Below are 16,851 nucleotides of genomic sequence, written 5' to 3' on the forward strand. Positions count from 1 at the left end.
CTTAATGCAGAGTCAACAGTATGCCAGGTAGAGATATGGGAACCTGGAGGAGGCGGACACCATCCTTGGTGGGGGGCCTCACGAGAGCTGCATAGGAGATTTGAGAAGCAGAACAAGCAAGTGACTTGTTGTCTTGGGAGATGAGGCCGCCGTATGCTACTCGTCATGCGGGGAGCCTCTGAAACCACTTCATTTAATCAAGGGTGGAGCAGACATAGACACACAACCTCCAGGGACACGCTGTGAGGCCGTGTGACAGAAAGGCCATGTGGCCTTGGCTTTTTCTCCCCGTCTCCTGAGCAGTGCCTCAGGTAGTCAGGGAGGTGACGCTCGGCTTTGTTTTTGCAGAAGGTTTTTCTCTGCACAACAGCTCAGCAAGTAAGGGCAGACCTCTTGGTCCCACTTACAAGGGGCAGGAGAAGTGATAAAAGAACCAAGTTTCTGGAGCCTATGACTTCCTTCAGTTTGCAATTATTCCTTCTCTTTGAGACCCTCTCTCCCCCTCTCTCCTTATAGATCCCGATGTCATTTGGAAAGGTCAAATCATTTGGGGAAGGTTAAGTGTAGCATCCAATGACATTACTGCTGCTGGTGATGCCACAGTGGATGGAACAGGTAAGCCCCTTTCCTGAAGGAACTTACGTTCTAGTCAAAAGAGACGTAAAATGTGTGATATATGATATGATATATGATATATTTCGAATGTTGATAAATATGCCTTAAAAATAATGAAGAAGGGCTTCCCTAGTGGCGCAGTGGTTGAGAATCCGCCTGCTGATGCAGGGGACACGGGTTCGTGCCCCGGTCCGGGAAGATCCCACATGCCGCGGAGTGGCTGGGCCCGTGAGCTATGGCCACTGAGCCAGCGCATCCGGAGCCTGTGCTCTGCAGCGGGAGAGGCCACAGCAGTGAGAGGCCCACGTACCGCAAAAAAAAAAAAAAAAAAAAAAAAAGAAGGTAAGGGGTTGGAGGGTAACAAAGTGGCGAGGGTATTGCTCTTGTAGAAGGGTCGCCAGATGCAGTCTGTCTACAATTTGACATTTAAACAGAAAGCTGAATGCAGTGAGGAAGTAAGTCATGTGGATATTGGAGGAAGGAGCATTCTAGGCAGAGGGAACAGCAAAAGGCAAGTCTCAGCACTGCTCAGCATCACCTTCAGAAAAGGGACAGAGATTTGCCTCCTCCAGTGAAGGCTGAGAAAGCTGAGGTCCAGAGAGAGAGACAAAGGACCCTGCCCAATTCCTAAGTGTCCAGGGTCTGGAGGGGAGCAGGGTAGAGACCCAGAGGTCTGGCTGTGGTCCCTGGTGTCTGCTGCTCTGGCAGGTAGCTGACAACCTGAGCGTGTGTTCAGAGCTGAGCTGTAGCAGCCTCTGTGGTTTTCTGAGACCTGTATTTCTCGGACTAGGAAGGTTTTCTTTTTTCTGTAAAACAGGGTTGAATTGTGTGTGTCTCTGAAAATGGCAGCAGAAAACTTGGTAAGTGGTCTTACTTATACAAAGCAATCCTCGTCCACTTCCACTCTGCCCGTGAGTAGGCAGCAAGCAAAACGTAACCAGGGCTCTGCACTTCATATGCAAAGTGCCCATTACCCTCTCACTAAATATTATTATTTTGCAAAAGCTTTATCTAAATTACAAGCCGCTTTATAGCCTCCATACACCCCACTGTAGGGTATATATTATACTGAGCTATAAAATGTGTTGAGGTTTCTTGGGATGGGAATAGGTATAAAATTACAGTCTATTATTATTATATATTTCTTTTCATTACCCGTTGTTGTATTTCTTAGGCCTAAGCAAAATAATTCTTACTCTGCTGACTGTTTGCGACCGTCAGATATGAGTAGATGGTCCCCGAGTTCCCCCAGATCATCATTTACGGGTCTCCACCATTCAGCTCTTTTAATCTTTCTTCATAAATCCAGTTTTATAAGCCCTCCATCACTCTTGTATCTTTCCTCCCAACACTCACCCCATTTGTCGGTACCCGGCTGGTAATTAGATGCTCAGAGCTGAGCACAGTCTTCCAGGTGGGGTCTCAGCAGGGTCGTCTGTTACTCCAAGTATTGCTTTGCAAATCCATTTCTTTTTTTCCCTGGGCCTCACATTTCACTCCAGACAGGATAAGCCAAAGAGAGCACAAAGGAGAAAAGCACAAATATTATCCAGACCCACTGAATGGGTCCTGGGAGGGAAGACGACAAAGCTGGGCTGAGTTCTACTTAGAGCCCAAAAGCAGTCGCAGGAAGATGGTGTAAGGAGAGCAGGAATCCATTTTCTCCTCCATCTTCAGCAGCAGAGACATTTTGTCTTAAATGTTATTAAACTCTGAATGGGGCTGAGCTTTCTGAGATCTCTCCTTCCAGAAGTCACCAGAAGCCTCCCCCACATTGAGGTGAGATGCAGGGAGGAAGGTCCCATCCCACAAGCATGCTGAGGACACCACTCAGCGCTGTCCACACCCCTGACCTCCCCCTTCCTCTCCCAAGGCACCTCAAGGGCACTTTCCTAGCTACTCGCTCACCATGATCTGGGATTCATTCATTTTTTCATCAGCAGGAGAGAACACCACATCAGCAGATAGCCTGGATGAGTTCGTGTGAATCAATCACACCTCTCTGGCAATCCTTTTAGCTCTGTTTTTCCTCTTCTTGGGTGCCTACCACAGCCCCGTATGTAAAATTTATCACAGAGTAGGTATCTGACAGACACTTGGGAGCTGGCCCAAAACAGTGGATTAGAATGTGTTTTTAAACCAGACAGCACTGGGCTTGTTGCCTCATCCTCCTATCAGCCGTGTGATTTGAAGTAGGTTACGTCACCATCCAGGCCTCAGTTTCCTCATGGATAAGACAGAAGCAAACATCTCACTGGGATTCTATGAGATGTGAGAGGGCATAAGTAAAGCCCCTGATATAGAACTGCCGTTTATACAATTTTAGTTTCTCTCCCCTGGAGGGAAACCCGGTAACAGTGGCTGGCTCTGGTAGACCTCACAATCCCTCACGCTTACAAAATTTCTGTAATCATCTCTATTTAGGGAAAGTTAGTGTTTGGAAAGGAAAAAAAATTCAAAGAATGCAGTTAGTCTAATCCATTAGCAAGACAGCACAGAAGTTCATAACCTAGCTTTGATCTGCAATTTGGAGGAAGGAGTTTCCAAATACTTGAGGGATCATTTCTCCTCCTTGATGTGATGTTGGAATTTAACTCCCGTTAACCATTACAGGCTTAATGAGTCTCATCCAGGGGAAACATACCTTCTAGTGCTTAATGAACACAAAATAAAACGTTTCCTTTTATCTTTGACATCTACCAGAGGCATTTGAATAATGATATTCATATTCATGATGCATAAGACCCTTCCATCAGCTCAGAATTGTCACTAAGGATTTTATAGAATGCCAATAAGGGTGCTGAGATCTTTCTGATGATACTGTGGTATGGAAGCTGTCGCTGCAGATGAATCACGGGGTCCCAGGTCAATAGAAGGTAAAAAACATTCTACAGTAGCTGTATCTTTCCACACAAACCAATGGAATTTGTTGGCCTTGAAATGATAACCTCCAAATAGAGCCCAAATCACCTTTAATCCAGCAGGGACACTCTACCACCTGATAAGGTAAAAACAGGACAGTGGCAATAGTGAAGGCCATTCCTCAAGCATGAGGTTCTGCAGTTTGCCCAGCTGGGACTAGAAGGGGCAGACTTAGGGGGTTTAAAAATGACTGGGGAGGGACCAGCACAAGTAAAGACACAGAGGCGGTACAGGAAGTGGGGGTAGATGGTTCTAGAACAGTGCTGTCCAATAGAACTTTCTGTTCTGTTCTAATGTTCTGACAACGGAAATGTTCTCTAAATCTCTCCAACATGGTAACCACACGCCACACATTTCTACTGAGTACTTGGAATGTGGCTAATGTTACTAAGAAGTGAGTTTTCCATTTTATTTATTTTTAAATTCTTTAAATTTACATAACCACACAGGGCTAGTAGCTACCAAATTGGTCAATGCAGTTCTAGAAGAAAAAGTGAGGGGAAGCGTTCACAGCAAGAGGGCCACAGATCCGATGCTACGCTTTGGACATTATTCTGTGGGTGATGGGAAGCCACTGAGGAGAGTTAGTCTTGAAATGACTAGTGGTCAGATTTGCACAGCATTGTGCAGGATACACAAAGCACGGGGGGCCACAGGGGCTTTTAAGCCAGAGTCCCAACTCAGGATGAGGTCGGGAGAACTGCCTGGAAGATGAGGTCGCACCTGAGCAGAATTGAAGAAATGAGCAGACATTTGCCAGGTGGTTCTAAAGCGAGGGCTTTGGCGACAGAAATAACAGGTGCAACGCAGCAAGGCTGGACAAAGGTGGCCAGCGCCTGCTGGGGGAGGCCCAGGTGCCTCTCGTAACCCAGGCCCCATGCATGGGATGGAGAGTATGAAATGAGGCTGGGAAGATAGGGTGAGAAGGGCCCTGGAAGGAAGTTCGGTTTTGTTTTTGTTTTTTCTGTAAAGATATAGGAGATCAATGAAGGCTTTTAAATAGAGAAGTGAATCTTCGGTAAGTAACCCTGGGTTAACTATCAACCTCTCCGAGCTTCTATTTCACTGTTTGGGGATTGCAAAACTACGGATAATGAGATCCACCTCAAGGATCTGTCTGTGTAAGGACAGCCTGCAGCCAAGTAGTTTCACATAGACGCTAGTTTCCTAGAATCCCCCAGCTGCCTTGTCAACACGTGGCATCTCTGGATGAGCTGCAGCCTCCTTTCTCAGCTGTTGCCCCCACAGGCCTGAAGCTGAGCAGACTGGAACGTCCTCTTTTCAAATCCACCTGCCCCCCGTACCACCCTCCACACTGTTGCATGAAACTGGGGGTGTTGGGGGTCTGGGGGAGGAAACCAATGCTGACTCTTTAACAATGACAAAAAGAGCATCTGTATTGTTACAGGGTTTGTTAATAATGAAATGCCGAAACTTTTATTTTTAACAAAAACCCAGACTACAACATTGGTGCCTCAGGGTAAACAGAGTTGATCTTAATTCTGGGTTGTTTTGATTTTGCATGAAAGAACTGCCTTCCCTCACCCTTCCCCTTAAGACCAAGCTAAAGCAAGTGGGGTAGGTTTGTTAAAGACGGAATTTTCCAGGTCCACATTCAGAGAATAATTATTCTCCAGCAGGAGATCAGGGACCGATGCTCCACTTTCCAAGGGCATGATGCAACTTTCAGCAATCAGAGCAGTGAGGGGAAAGCAGTATGCAAAAACCACACTTGGAAAAAACACCTGTTGACACATCATCGAAAACTTTGGAAAATATTCTGCGTAGGAACAAGCTATCATTGTCTTAAAGAGGTGGGTAGGAACAAAAAACCTCCTCTGCCTTGGAGGTCCTCTGGCCACTCTCCTCTCCTCGTTACTGCTCACAGGGTTATTTGTTCTTGATAAGCCATCTGTCATGGCTGAAATAAAAAGTAGGGCAATCTAAAGCATCTTGGAGGACATCGGTCCTGGACAAGTAGCTGTCCCATGTGCTGACGCTGGTGAGGCTGTGCCGTTGACGTTAGGCTGAAGCTTAAAGCTCATCTTCCAGTTACCTTCCCTGTACTGTTAGAACTTGTTGAAATCAGTGCAACATGGAAGAGAAAACTACTTTCTGCTAAAAGTTTTGGAGATATAGACTGTAGCTCTGCTGGAAAAATAAGCCTGGGGAGAATGAACTCTCAGGACATGATCCATAGTGGGAAAGAGCATGTTCACGTGCCAGCTCAGACAGTAACTGCCCTGGTGCAGGTTATTCAACCTCTGTAAATTTCGGTTTCCTTGTCTGTACCTATAAAGTGAGAACAGGTGGGGTCAGCAGATGCTCTGAGGCGGGAGCAGGAACGGGAACGTCAGCATCAGGCCCAGCGGCTGGAGGCCAGACTCACCATACACACCACTCTCTTTTGAAAGCTGTGTGGCTGACAGGGTCTTGGTGCTCTGGCCTGGTGTCAGGCCTGAGTCTCTGAGGTGGGAGAGCCGAGTTCAGGACATCAGAAAACCAGAGACCTCCTGGCCCCATGTAATATCAGTTGGCAAGAGCTGTCCCAGAGATCTCCGTCTCAATGCTAAGACCCAGCTCCACCCAACGACCAGCAAACTCCAGTGCTGGATGCCCCATGCCAAACAACTAGCAAGACAGGAACACAACCCCACTCATTAGCAGACAGGCTACCTAAAATCACACTAAGTACACAGACACCCCAAAACACACCACCAAATGTGGCCCTGCCCACCAGAAAGACAAGATCCAGCCCCACCCACCAGAACACAGGCACCAGTCCCCTCCACCAGAAAGCCTACACGAACTCACTGAACCAACCTTACCCACTGGGGACAGACACCAAAAATAACGGGAACTATGAACCTGCAGCCTGTGAAAAGGAGACCCCAAACACAGTAAGTTAAACAAAATGAGAAGACAGAAAAACACACAGCAGATGAAGGAGCAAGGAAAAAACCCACCAGACCAAACAAATGAAGGGAAAACAGGCAGTCTACCTGAAAAAGAATTCAGAGTAATGATAGTAAAGATGATCAGAAATCTTGGAAATAGAATGGAGAAACTACAAGAAATGTTTAACAAGGACCTAGAAGAACTAAAGAGCAAACAAACATTGATGAACAACACAATAAATGAAATTAAAAATTCTCTAAAAGGAATCAATAGCAGAATAACTGAGGCAGAAGAACAGATAAGTGATCTGGAAGATAAAATAGTGGAAATAACTACTGCAGAGAAGAATAAAGACAAAAGAATGAAAAGAATTGAGGACAGTCTCAGAGACTGCTGGGACAACATTAAACGCACCAACATTCGAATTATAGGGGTCCCAGAAGAAGAAGAGAAAAAGAAAGGGTCTGAGAAAATATTGAAGAGATTATAGTCGAGAACTTCCCTAACATGGGAAAGGAAATAGTCAATCAAGTCCAGGAAGTGCAGAGAGTCCCATACAGGACAAATCCAAGGAGAAGCACACAAAGAAACATATTAATCAAACTATCAAAAATTAAATACAAAAAAAAATATTAAAAGCAGCAAGGGAAAAGCAACAAATAATATACAAGGTAATTCCCATAAGGTTAACAGCTGATCTTTCAGCAGAAACTCTGCAAGCCAGGAGGGAGTGGCAGGACATATTTAAAGTGATGAAAGGGAAGAAACTAAAACCAAGATTACTCTACCCAGCAAGGATCTCATTCAGATTCGACAGAGAAATTAAAACCTTTACAGACAAGCAAAAGCTAAGAGAATTCAGCACCACCAAACCAGCTCTACAACAAATGCTAAAGGAACTTCTCTAGGCAGGAAACACAAGAGAAGGAAAAGAGCTACAATAACAAACCCAAAACACTTAAGAAAATGGTAATAGGGACATACATATCAATAATTACCTGAAATGTAAATGGATTAAATGCTCCAACCAAAGGACGTAGACTGGCTGAATAGACACAAAAACAAGACCTATACATATGCTGTCTACAAGAGACCCACTTCAGACCTAGGGACACATACAGACTGAAAGTGAGGGGATGGAAAAAGATATTCCATGCAAATGGAAATCAAAAGAAAGCCAGAGTAGCAATTCTCATATCACACAAAATAGACTTTAAAATAAAGACTATTACAAGAGACAAAGAAGGACACTACATAATGATGAAGAGATCACTCCAAGAAGAAGATACAACAATTGTAAAAATGTATGCACCCAACATAGGAGCACCTCAATACATAAGGCAAATGCTAACAGCTATAAAAGAGGAAATCGAAAGTAACACCATAATAGTAGGAGACTTTAACACCCCACTTTCACCAATGGAAAGATCATCCAAAATGAAAATAAATAAGGAATCACAAGCTTTAAATGATACGTTAAACAAGATGGTCTTAATTGATATTTCTAGGACATTCCATCCAAAAACAACAGAATACACTTTCTTCTCAAGTGCTCATGGGACATTTCCCAGGATAGACCATATCTTGGGTCAAAAATCAAGCCTTGGTAAATTTAAGAAAACTGAAATTGTATCAAGTATCATTTCCCACCACAATGCTCTGAGACTAGATATCAACTACAGGAAAAACTGTAAAAAATACAAACACATGGAAGCTAAACAATACGCTACTAAATAACCAAGAGATCACTGAAGAAATCAAAGAGGAAATCAAAAAATACCTAGAAACAAATGACAATGAAAACACGATGACCCAAAACCTATGGGATGCAACAAAAGCAGTTCTAAGAGGGAAGTTTATAGCAATACAATCCTACCTCAAGAAACAAGAAAAATCTCAAATAAACAACCTAACCTTACACCTAAAGTAATTAGAGAAAGAAGAATAAAAAAACCCCAAAGTTAGCAAAGGAAGGAAATCATAAATTTCAGATCAGATATAAATGAAAAAGAAATGAAGGAAATGACAACAAAGATCAATAAAACTAAAAGCTGATTCTTTGAGAGGATAAACAAAATTGATAAGCCATTAGCCAGACTCATCAAGAAAAAAAGGGAAAAGACTCAAATCAACAGAATTAGAAATGAAAAAGAAGTAACAACTGCCCCTGCAGAAATACAAAGGATCATGAGAGACTACTATAAGCAACTCTATGCCAATAAAATGGACAACCTGGAAGAAATGGACAAATCCTTAGAAAAGCACAACCTTCCGAGACTGAACCAGGAAGAAATAGAAAATATAAACAGACCAATCACAAGCACTGAAATTGAAACTGTGATTAAAAATCTTCCAACAAACAAAAGCCCAGGACCAGAAGGCTTCACAGGCGAATTCTTTCAAACATTTAGAGAAGAGCTAACACCTATCCTTCTCAAACTCTTCCAAAATATAGCAGAGGGAGGAACACTCCCAAACTCATTCAACGAGGCCACCATCACCCTGATACCAAAACCAGACAAAGATGTCACAAAGAAAGAAAACTACAGGCCAATATCACTGATGAACATAGATGCAAAAATCCTCAGGAAAATACTAGCAAACAGAATCCAACAGCACATTAAAAGGATCATACACCATGATCAAGTGGGGCTTATCCCAGGAATGCAAGGATTCTTCAAGATACACAAATCAATCAATGTGATACACCATACTAGCAAATTGAAAGATAAAAACCATATGAATAACTCAATAGATGCAGAAAAGCTTTCAACAAATTTCAACACCCATTTATGATAAAAACTCTCCAGAAAGTAGGCATGGAGGGAACCTACCTCAAAATAATAAAGGCCATATATGACAAACCCACAGCAAACATCATTCTCAATGGTGAAAAACAGAATCCATTTTCTCTAAGATCAGGAACAAGACAGGGCCGCCCACTCTCACCACTATTATTCAACATAGTTTTGGAAATTTTAGCTGCAGCAATCAGAAAAGAAAAAGAAATAAAAGCAATCGAAGTTGGAAAAGAAGAAGTAAAACTGTCACTGTTTGCAGATGACATGATACTATACATAGAGAATCCTAAAGATGCTACCAGAAAACTACCAGAGCTAATCAATGAATTTGGTAAAGTAGCAGGATACAGAATTAATACACAGAAATCTCTTTCATTCCTATACACTAATGGTGAAAAATCTGAAGGAGAAATTATGGAAATACTCCCATTTACCATTGCAACAAAAAGAATTAAATACCTAGGAATAAACCTACCTAGGGAGACAAAAGACCTGTATGCAGAAAACTGTAAGACACTGATGAAAGAAATTAAAGATGATAGAAACAGATGGAGAGATATACCATGTTCTTGGATTGGAAGAATCAACACTGTGAAAATGACTCTACTACCCAATGCAATCTACAGATTCAATGCAATCCCTGTCAAACAACCAATGGCATTTTTCACAGAACTAGAACAAAAAATTTCACAATTTGTATGGAAACACAAAAGACCCCAAATAACCAAAGCAATCTTGAGAAAGAAAAACGGAGCTGGAGGAATCAGGCTCCCTGACTTCAAACTACACTACAGAGCTACAGTAATCAAGACAGTATGGTACTGGCACAAAAACAGAAATATAGATCAATGGAACAGGATAGAAAGCCCAGAGATAAACCCACACACGTACGGTCACCTTATCTTTGATAACGAAGGCAAGAATATACAATAAAGAAAAGACAGTCTCTTCAATAAGTGGTGCTGGGAAAACTGGACAGCTACATGTAAAAGAATGAAATTAGAACACTCCCTAACACCATACACAAAAATAAACTCAAAATGGAATAAAGACCTAAATGTAAGGCCGGACACTATAAAACTCTTAGAAGAAAATATAGGCACAACATTCTATGACATAAATCACAGCAGGATACTTTTTTTTTTTTTTTTTTTTTTGCAGTACGCGGGCCTCTCACTGTTGCGGCCTCTCCCATTGCGGAGCACAGGCTCCGGACGCGCAGGCTCAGCGGCGGTGGCTCACGGGCCCAGCCACTCCGCGGCACGCGGGATCTTCCCAGACCGGGGCACGAACCCGTGTCCCCTGCATCGGCAGGCGGACTCTCAACCACTGCGCCACCAGGGAAGTCCACAGCAGGATACTTTTTGACCCACCTCCTAGAGAAATGGAAGTAAAAACAAAAATAAACAAATGGGACCTAATGAAATTTAAAAGCTTTTGCACAGCAAACGAAACCATAAACAAGACAAAAAGACAACTCTCAGAATGGGAGAAAATTTTTGCAAATGAAGCAACTGACAAAGGATTAATTTCCAAAATATACAAGCCGCTCATGCAGCTCAATATCAAAAAAACATACAGCCCAATCCAAAAATGGGCAGAAGGCCTAAATAGACATTTCCCCAAAGAAGATATACATATTGCCAACATACACATAAAAGGATGCTCAACATCACTAATCATTAGAGAAATGCAAATCAAAACTACAATGAGGTAACATCTCACACCAGTCAGAATGGCCATCATCAAAACATCTACAAACAAGAAATGTTGGAGAGGGTGTGGAGAAAAGGGAACCCTCTTGCACTGTTGGTGGACATGTAAATTGATACAGCCACTATGGAGAACAGCACGGAGGTTCCTTAAAAAACTAAAAATAGAACTACCATACGACCCAGCAATCCCACTACTGGGCATATACCCTGAGAAAACTGTAATTCAAAAAGAGTCATGTACCACAATGTTCATTGCAGCTCTGTTTACAATAGCCAGGATATGGAAGCAATCTAAGTGTCCATTGACAGATGAATGGATAAAGAAGATGTGGCACATATACAGTAGAATATTACTCAGCCTTAAAAGGAAATGAAATTGAACTCTTTGTAGTGAGGTGAATGGAGTCTGTCATACAGAGTGAAGTAACTTAGAAAGAGAAAAGCAAATATCATATGCTAACACATATATATGGAGTATTAAAAAAAATGTTTCTGATGAACCTAGGGGCAGGACAGGAATAAAGACGCAGACATAGAGAATGGACTTGAGGACACGGGGAGGGGGAAGGGTAAGCTGGGACAAAGTAAGAGAGTGACATGGACATATATCCACTACCAAATGTAAAATAGCTAGTGGGAAGCAGCTGCATAGCACAGGAAGGTCAGCTCAGTGCTTGGTGACCACCTAGAGGGTTGGGATACGGAGGGTGGGAGGGTAACACAAGAGGGAGGGGATATGGTGATATATATATACATATAGCTGATTCACTTTGTTATACAGCAGAAACTAACACAACATTGTAAAGCAGTTATACTCCGATGAAGACGTCAAAAAAAAAATAAAGTGAGAAGAAAATAATATACCTCTCTAATAGGGGTGTGGCAAAGTAATATGTGAGATGCTATGACATAAAACATCTGGCAAAATACCTGGCACAGAACTGCTGTTTAATACTTGCCAATTATCTTAAAGGATAATTATCTTAATGATCTTCATTCATTTGACATGTATATTAAGTGCTACTATGTACCAGGCCCTGTTCTCATTGGTGGAGGTGTACACAAAGTCCCTGGCTTCCTGGAGTCTGCTATCTAGTGGAAGACACAGAAAAAAAATAAATCTATAAAGAGGTAATTACCATCATGTTAGGTAATGGTAAAATAAAGAAAATAGAGTAGGGCAGGGCCAGATAGAATGTCAGAATGTCTGAGGAAGTACCATTGAAGCACAAAACTGAATGAAATGAGGAAGAAAGCCATGGATGTACCTGGGGGAAGTGTTCCAGGCAGAAGGAATAGCAAGTGCAAAGGCCCTGGGGCAGGCATGTGCTCAGCATCCTGCAAAAAAAGCAAGGAGCCCAGAGTGGCTGGAGAGCAGATGCACCGGGAAGAGTGGTAGATGAGCAGAGGAGAGGTACCAGGGGCTGGGTTATATCTGGAGTGTTCTGAGACGCCTTGGTGGTTTCATGTGTGTTTATCTTGTCTCTCTGATGAAACTAAAAACCTCGTGGGTCACTGGAGCAGAGAAGTTATGCCTCTGGTCTCTAGTATCAGACAGATCTGGGTGTTAACCAAATGCACAACTTTATATCACTTTGGAAATCTCTCTAAGCCTCAGTTGCTTCCCCTAGAAGGTGGAGATCATAATAGTGCCTACGCCTATCTCATTGGATTTTTATGAAGATTAAATGAGATAATTTGGGAAAAGTGCCCGGCATTCAGTAAGTGCTCCATATGTTAGCTATTATTATTGAGGGCAGCAGACCCATTCTCTGCACTTTTCCTTTATCCATCAACAGATCCGTATGAAGCTCTTACCATGGGCAAGGCTTGTGATGTATAATCCCATAATTCCTAGCATTGTGTTGACCACATAACCCACCGCCTACTGAATTTTTGTAGACTTACGAAACAGCAATAGCTTTCTAACCCAGCAATCAGCTGACTGACAACTCTATTCGGAACCCAAGAACCAGAAGGAAAACAAAATATGTCTTTGAATTCCCAAAACACCTGTTAGAAAGATTATGCGCTAAAGCTATAAACTTGAATCATGCAGAACTCTATTCCTAACTTGTTTTTAAACCCAATCACGTGGTCAGTCGGGTTTCTTAGGTTAGAGAGAGTTGGAAGGGACAGTGGCCAAAGGCCAACATGCTTAATGTAGTTTAATGTATACAGAGCAACAGTGCAAAAGAAGATCAAATTAAAACCATAAAAAGCAGGGAGGAGAACTCAAAAAAGGAATACAGGAATCTATTCACTCACTCCTTCATTCATTTATTCAATAATTCATTCACTCAACAAATATTTATGGGTGACTATTGTTGGCGAGGCACTATTGTTGAGAGCTGGGTGCACAAAAGTGGCAAGAACCTCATACTTCCCTCACAGAGCTTGCGGTGTGGCGCGGGAAGATAGGCAAGGAAACAATTTCAATAGTGTTAAGTGATGGACCAGGGTGAGCATAGGACACTAGAGGGCGCCAGAGGAGCATCGATCAGCCTTCAACGGGCAGAGTTCGTTTCCTGGAGAAAATCGGAGGCCATTTAGTATCAGGGCGCTCAGAGGCCGTGGTTCATCCAGTGACTCAGTAAGAATCACCACACTGCAATAACGGATGCTCAAAACCACAATGTTCAGTGCACAAGATAAGGACAGTCAATGTTCCCTGTATTAAATGTGATAAAGCAGGGAATAACATGAAGATTCCCATTAAAAATTATTTCAGTACGATTTTCAGTTCTAAACTTGATGCATTATCTGGAAATTTGCTTAGCTGGAATCTTGCCCTTGTGGCACTAACATTTATTTCCTAGTGATATTATACCTATGAGGAATTACTGTTAGGCCATAGTTTTAAAGACAATGTATGAAGCATACTATATAATATTTTGTCTTATACATAAGTGTTAGATAAAATATCTACTTTGTTTTTGTTTTCTTCACTATCTGGTTATGGGAAAGGGTTTAGGAAGAAGTATCCTTTGGTATGGGAGTCCTGTGAAAACTTGGCACTATTTTTTTTTTCAATTTTTTTCTTGTGGTAAAAAATAATATTTTAATGCAATATTTCAAAAAAATCAAAATCAATGCAGAAAAATCCACAATGAATGAAATAACTGTTTTAAATATAGTAAGGTGGGTGAGGTGAATATGCAAATTGAGGTTTGGATCCTGGTGTTTTGTTTGTTTTTATTGAGGTACAATTGACATAAAATGTTATATTAGTTTCAGTTGTGCGACATAGTGATTCATTTGTATACATTGAGAAATGATCACCATAATAAGTCTAGTTGCCACATGTCATCATACAAAGTTACTACAGTATTCCTGACTATATTCCCCATGCTGTACTGTACATCCCCATGACATTTATTTTATAGCTGGAAGCTTGTATTTTTGATCCCCTTCACCCATTTTGCACCACCCTCCCAACTTCCCTCCCCTCTAGAAACCACCAATCTGTTCTCTGTACCTATGAGTCTGGGTTTGGTTTGGTTTGGTATGTTTCTTCACTTTGTTTTCTTAGATTCCACATGTAAGTGAAATCATGTAGTATTTGCCTTTCTCTGACTTATTTCACTTAGCAGAATACCCTCAAGGTCCATCTATGTTGTTGAAAATGGCAAGAACTCATTCTCTTTTACGGCTGAGTAGTTCCACTGTGTGTGTGTGTGTGTGTGTGTATATATATATATATATATATATATATAAAACATCTTCTTTCATCCATTGATGGGAATTTAGGTTATTTCCATATCTTGACTATTGTAAATATGCTGCATTGAAAAAGCTTGGTACTATTAATCCTACCAATCTAAAACATGAATCTGAAACATGACATGAGTCAGTCAGTTAACTGGACTATGTTTCATAGCTAAGTCATGACCAATTGTCCACTTTTTCAGTTTACTCAAAAATACATGCCATTGATATTCAGTGAAGTGCTGTTTGTTAGAGCAAAATATTGGAAACAGCCTAAAGATCCAACAACAGGGAACTGGTGAAATAAAAGACAGCACATCCATAAATAGAATATTATGCAGTCATTAAAAAGAACAACACAACACTAAAATGGAACATTCTCCAAGATGTATTATTAAAGAAAAAAAAATAGTGTCTGAGTGAGAAAAAACCTACATATTTTGTCATAAATGGAAGAATGCACAAAACATTAGTGACAATGGTAGCCTCAAAGTAGGGGTGCTGGGTGACAGAGGTTCAGGAAAGGGAAGGAAATTGTTTTACACTGGTATCCTTTGTGCCTTTTGAATTTTGTACTATGTGCATGTGTTACAAATTCAAAAATAAATCTACAAAAATTTTTTTTTAAATGAAGAAAAAGTAAGAAGTGTCATCAATGGCAAAGGGAACCTGTTTGGGTGAGCAGATTGAGCAGGTGCCAGATGTGCGCTGGGCAAGGACTGCCTCCTTCTCGTCCTGGCTCTGTTGCTTAGGGCGTGATCCGGGGTCAGAAGCCATCAGCCCGCAGAAAGGACCTGGCTCAAAATTCCATGCTTTTGGGCTTCCCTGGTGGCGCAGTGGTTGGGAGTCCGCCTGCCGATGCAGGGAACGCGGGTTCGTGCCCTGGTCCGGGAGGATCCCGCATGCCGCGGAGCGGCTGGGCCCGTGAGCCATGGTCGCTGAGCCTGCGCGTCCGGAGCCTGTGCTCCTCAACGGGGAGAGGCCACAACAGTGAGAGGCCCGCGTACAGCAAAAAAAAAAAAAAATTCCATGCTTTAAAATTGAGAATTCGAAGGTCTTGAATGCACCTTTCTCCAAAGCAGACATACAAATGGCTCGTGAGCACACAAAAGGATGCTCAGTGTCACTAATCATTAGAGACTTGCAAATCAAAACCACCATGAGATACCACCTCACACCCACTAGGATGGCTACTATTTTTAAAGAAAAAAAAGAAAAAGAAACCAGAAAATAAGTGTTGGCGAGGAGACAGAATACAGGGGATCTTTGTGTGCTGTTGGTAGAAATAGAAAATGGTGTGGCTGCTGTGGAAAATAGTATGATGGTTTCTTAAAAAATTAAGGATAGAATTACCATCCGACCCAGCAATTCCACTTCTGAGTATACTCCCAAAAGAGCTGAAAGCAGGGTCTCAAAGAAAAATTTGTACACCCATGTTCGTAGCAGCATTACTGACAATAGCCAAAAGGTGGAAGCAACTCAAGTGTCCATCAATTAATGAATGGATAAACAAATTGTGGTGTAAACAGACAGTGGAATATTATTCACCCTTAAAAGAGAAGGAAATTTTGACACCTGCTACAACATGGATGAACCTTGAGGACATTATGCTAAGTGAAATACACCTGTCATAAAAAGATAAATACTGTGTGATTCTATTTCCATGAAGTACCTAGAGTAGTCAAATTCATAGAAGCAGAGACTAGAATGGTGGTTGCCAGGGGCTGGGGCGGGGAGGAAGTAAGGCTGAATGATTGTTTAATGGCTACAGAGTTTCAGTTTTGCAAGATGCAAAAAGTTCTGGGGATGATGGTGGTGATAGTTGCACAACAATGTAAATGTATTTAATACCAGGGAACTGTGCACTTAAAAACAGTTAAGATGGTAAACTGTTTGTAATATACATGTTACCAAAATTAAAACTAAAATTAAAAAAATTTGAATTTGAATGTACCCAGACACGGATTACACCTTCCGATTCCCAAAAAAACTCAATACGTTCTGCACAGTTCCACCATTTACTTTGAAAATCAGTTTCATGTTGACCTCACCTGCCTAGTCCCACATGCATTCAAATTTGTGAGCCTTAGCAAATATATTTAAACATTTTGACCCTCAGATTTTCTCGTAGGAATAATTATCCCCATCTACCTCACATAATTGATGGAGGGGTAGATGGGCTCTGTGCAGAA

The 16,851-nt window shown here is 41.8% G+C and overlaps 1 protein-coding gene across 34 annotated transcripts in view; it reads left to right on the forward strand.

Moving 5' to 3' along the window:
- SLC35B4 (solute carrier family 35 member B4) overlaps positions 1–16,851 on the forward strand; it is a 187,869-nt gene that overhangs the window by 104,704 nt on the left and 66,314 nt on the right. For 12 of the 34 annotated variants that reach the window (XM_049714979.1, XM_049714972.1, XM_049714976.1 and 9 more), the window contains one exon: positions 517–615. The exons of 21 other annotated variants lie outside the window; for them this stretch is intronic. Coding sequence is in view for 1 of the 13 variants with exons in the window: in XM_049714984.1 (XP_049570941.1) it covers positions 9,228–10,169 (942 nt within the window). In the remaining 12 variants the exon portion in view is untranslated. Of the gene's footprint in view, positions 1–516; positions 616–1,432; positions 10,587–16,851 lie in introns of those variants that run through there. One more of the 34 variants, XM_049714984.1, reaches the window with a different exon arrangement.

Source organism: Orcinus orca, chromosome 9 (assembly GCF_937001465.1).
Source record: "Orcinus orca chromosome 9, mOrcOrc1.1, whole genome shotgun sequence".
Lineage (NCBI taxonomy): Eukaryota > Metazoa > Chordata > Mammalia > Artiodactyla > Delphinidae > Orcinus > Orcinus orca.